The sequence below is a fragment of the Protomyctophum bolini genome (genome assembly GCF_963924005.1).
Source record: "Protomyctophum bolini genome assembly, chromosome: 9".
Classification (NCBI taxonomy): domain Eukaryota; kingdom Metazoa; phylum Chordata; class Actinopteri; order Myctophiformes; family Myctophidae; genus Protomyctophum; species Protomyctophum bolini.
The window spans coordinates 22,617,039-22,621,059 of record NC_137870.1 but is presented as its reverse complement, the minus strand read 5'-3'; the positions used below and the strand labels follow the sequence as shown (position 1 = coordinate 22,621,059).

The 4,021-nt window shown below is 43.9% G+C and overlaps 1 protein-coding gene across 1 annotated transcript; it reads left to right on the top strand.

Moving 5' to 3' along the window:
- The first annotated feature begins 727 nt into the window (after positions 1 to 727).
- LOC308320908 (ras-related protein Rap-2a) lies at positions 728 to 3,336 on the top strand. The gene is made up of 2 exons (XM_080771641.1): positions 728 to 1,672; positions 2,310 to 3,336. The coding sequence occupies exon 1, from the start codon at positions 1,083 to 1,085 to the stop codon at positions 1,632 to 1,634; it is 552 nt and encodes a 183-aa protein (XP_080627767.1). The 5' UTR covers positions 728 to 1,082; the 3' UTR covers positions 1,635 to 1,672; positions 2,310 to 3,336.
- Positions 3,337 to 4,021: the final 685 nt, after the last annotated feature.

Below are 4,021 nucleotides of genomic sequence, written 5' to 3'. Positions count from 1 at the left end.
TAAAGAGACGGCACTGCACAGAGCTCCACGACCACCAGTCAATCATTCAACCTCTGCCCAGGGATGGAGGCTTGAAGACGGGGTAGATGGAGAGACATACGCCTGGCAGAAAATGACTTTCGCCTACTTGTAGGTTATCAAACCATGTATTTATATCGGTAAATAATCATGTTGATGCTAAATCAACATTAACATTTCATGTACAGCTGCTATTTAAAAAAAAAAAAAAGAATTCGGACTCGGGAGTTCTACAGCAAAAGCCTATGGTAAGTGAATGGGAAGTCCCTGGCCGTCAAAATGACATAAGCGATCTTTATAATCTTAATACTTGGTCACAAACCAACTATTTTACAAGAACAATATTGATGTAACTAGAGATTAGACAAATTATCTATATTTTATATACACAGAATAATAAGTAATGAGCAAAAGTCCTGATACGACATTTCCTGGTTTTAATGCGGTCAGTCTCTCAGCGCTCCGCTCTGGGGCAGAGCTCAGAGAGCTGGTTGAAACTTGCTGGAGTGGGCGGAGCCTAGTGCGCGTTCATGTGTTTGAGGGCAAAACCTTACCAAACTGCAATACCTTCTTCGGTCACTATGTCCATTGCGCTTCAGGATTTTCTCTGGGTGTCTTCTCTATTGTATATATACTCTATGGATAACAGCCGCACTGCACCTTTAAAACGGAAGAGCCGACTGTTTGAGCGAGTGACGTGGGACGCAGAGTGCGTGCCGAGTGTGTGGGCAGGAAGAGAGTCACTTCAGCGGCGCTACGGGCACGGAACCTTGCACATTTAATGCACAAGAAACGGGGGGAGATTCGTCGGGACTAAACATGCCACATTTTTAACGGTGGGTCACGGTGCGAGCCCACCGTAAACACTACGCCTCCGGCACCGACCGTGCACGACCACGCCCCGCACACAAAACAACACACAGCCAAGCAGACAAGGGAAGGCAAGCGGCGGCACGACGGCGGCTCTGCGTGCGGTTTGAAAGCCAGCACAGGGCGGGGAGCGCTTTTCGTTTCCCAATCCAAAGGAACAGAGGAGCCAGAGCAAGGGGAACTGTTTCTGAACCATGAGGGAATACAAAGTAGTGGTTCTCGGCTCCGGGGGGGTCGGCAAATCTGCACTGACTGTTCAATTCGTGACGGGGTCTTTCATAGAGAAGTACGATCCCACGATAGAGGACTTCTACAGAAAGGAGATCGAAGTGGACTCCTCGCCCTCCGTACTGGAGATCCTGGACACCGCAGGGACAGAGCAGTTTGCATCCATGCGAGACCTCTACATCAAAAATGGCCAGGGATTCATCCTCGTCTACAGCCTGGTAAACCAACAGAGCTTCCAAGACATCAAACCAATGAGGGATCAGATCATTCGCGTGAAAAGGTACGAGAGAGTACCGATGATTCTGGTTGGAAACAAAGTGGACCTGGAGGGCGAGAGGGAGGTCTCGGCCGGGGAGGGGAAAGCACTGGCGGACGAGTGGACTTGCCCGTTTATAGAAACGTCAGCCAAAAACAAAGGCTCGGTGGACGAACTGTTTGCAGAGATAGTCCGACAGATGAACTATGCTTCAACACCAAATGGCGACGACCAGTGCTGTTCGTCTTGTGTCATTCTTTAAAAAAGAGGAACTTCTTTGCTCATTTTAAGTTTGCAATGGTAAGTGAGCTCCACAACTGTTTGACTAATTTGAGATAATTGACATTCTTTGGTAAAGTGAACAATAATATGATAGAGACACTGCCAAAGTAGGGCATTTCTGAGAATGTTTTCATGAAATGAAATCTTTCTTGTCCTCTACAGCGGCCTATACTGGAGTGAAAACGTTATAATTGAGTGTCCATCGTAGTTACCGGTAGTTAGTTTACAAAATAGATCCCCATCCCCTCTTTGAGAAGTCACTTTGTTCAGTACCAACTCATGTTAACATGAGGCATGAGCACATCCTTGTTTTAACTCTCAGCCTCAGGCACTTTGCAGTCTTTTGTTTGGTTAGGCAGATACGTTGGGTTTGGGGAAGTTTCAAACTCATTTGCAGAATTGGAGAATCCGGCTGAATCTATTGACTTAATAATGCCATAAAACAAAATACCTAAATGACATTTCCATGATGAAATTAAGACTGGAATTCTAACTGGCCTACATCCTGGCTGGGGTCAGTGAAAAGGTTATAGTTAATCTAAGACTGTGAAGCCTGTTGCCTATTGGAACAGCTAAATCTGCATTTAACCCTGCATGTTTCCAAATGTAAATATGCAGTATTCATTTAATAACCCTCTTGTGTTTTCTGTGGTAGTGTGTTGCAGGAAATGTGTGCTGTTGTTGAGCTCTTCATGTCTCACCCTGGCCTTGGAGGAAAATGAAGGGAGGAATGCTGTGGGAGAAGGGAGGGCAGCAACTGAGAAGGGAGGGGAGGGGTCCACTCTTCTGGAATTTTGCTTGCTTGGACTATCTATGCAGCATGATCAATGTCCACCCTCCATGTCAACGCAGTGTCAGATCTACAGCCCATGTGCACTCCTCTCGGATCCACTTGCACTCAACTGGAACAGAACCCCCAAAAGGCAAAGATGTTGAGAGGAACACTTGATATACATTTTAATGGATATTTCTGTATAAGAAGACTTGAGGGATAGAGTATATTTTGTTAATTAATTGCACATTTTGACTTGGTTTAAAGATTTATTGGATGACTTTCTCTCTAACCCCTTTTTGGAGGAGAGTTCACAACACAATGTATTAGTTATTGTGTTTTTTGTTTTTTTTCAAAGACATTGACACAGATCAGCTTTTGTTGAAGTTGACCTGAAGAGTGACACTTTCCTCTCTTCGTGTCAGAGGACATTAACCGAGGTGACATGGGGATGGCCTTCGTGTCAAGTGCCTTTTCCAAAACAAATCATCTATTAAGATTCAGTGCCAATCTACAGTACATGTAGAGCCCTTCTGCATGGCAATCAGGTTTGCCAAACTGTTCCTTTTGGATAATCTCACAGGAGTGGTGGAACGAAAGACGGCTACAAAAGGCTTTTATACATTTTCTTTCTGTATTTGATTTTCCCCCAAGACTAAGTTATTACTTTTGCAATCTCTGTACGTGGTTTGGCCAAACCTTATATATTGAAATACACAGGTACTGGAATGTCAAGACTCAATGAAAACAACCAAATGTTTATCTTCCAGACCACTTAAAAATCAAAGGAATTATGTTTTATTTTGTTGTTTTTAACAAGAAATGTGATGTACCATTGACAAATCTAACCTGATTGTAAGATAAAGTTCAGACCAGACCTTTAATAGTGGTCTGTCTGTTTTAAGAACAAGACTTTTAATACAAAAGAATTTATAAAAATCTGTTTTTGGTCCTTGGTAAATGGTAAATATATTGGTTATATTTTATAATTTTCCTTTTGGAAAAGCATCCACTTAATCGCTGCAGTTGGCTCAAAGGTCGTTTAAATGTGACAAGTTGTGTATTGTAGCATCTTTGATGTTCAATAAGAGTACTTGTGTCATTGTGTGTGTGTGTGTGTGTGTGTGTGTGTGTGTGAGAGATAAACAAACAAACTAACTAGGCCTTGAATTAAGTCTTGGATACCTGTCATGTAATGTGTGTTTTGGTTGTGTTATGTATCTTGCGGGTCAGATGTGTTGTCCATCAAACATCCTGCAAAGACTCACTCAAGCTGCTTGAGGAGCTCTGTGTCGTTCTATGAATTTGTATATCTGTGGCCCGTTAGCAGGGCAGGCAGGCAATGGTGTCATGTATCCCAGCCCTGACTGCACCATGTGACTAGTGGGGCATGGGGGGGGGGTGGGGGTGTTTCATGGGGTGGAGTGTTGTGGCATTCTAGAGTGTGTGAAATGTCAGAGTTCTAAACAATGGCTGCCAGATTGTGCCTCTCCAACAGGTGGCCTCAGACAGTGGTGGTGGCGACAGCGTTTACACTATAGGCATCCATCTGCGCACTGTATATCCGAGAGAAAGTGAGAAAGCAAAGTGCATGC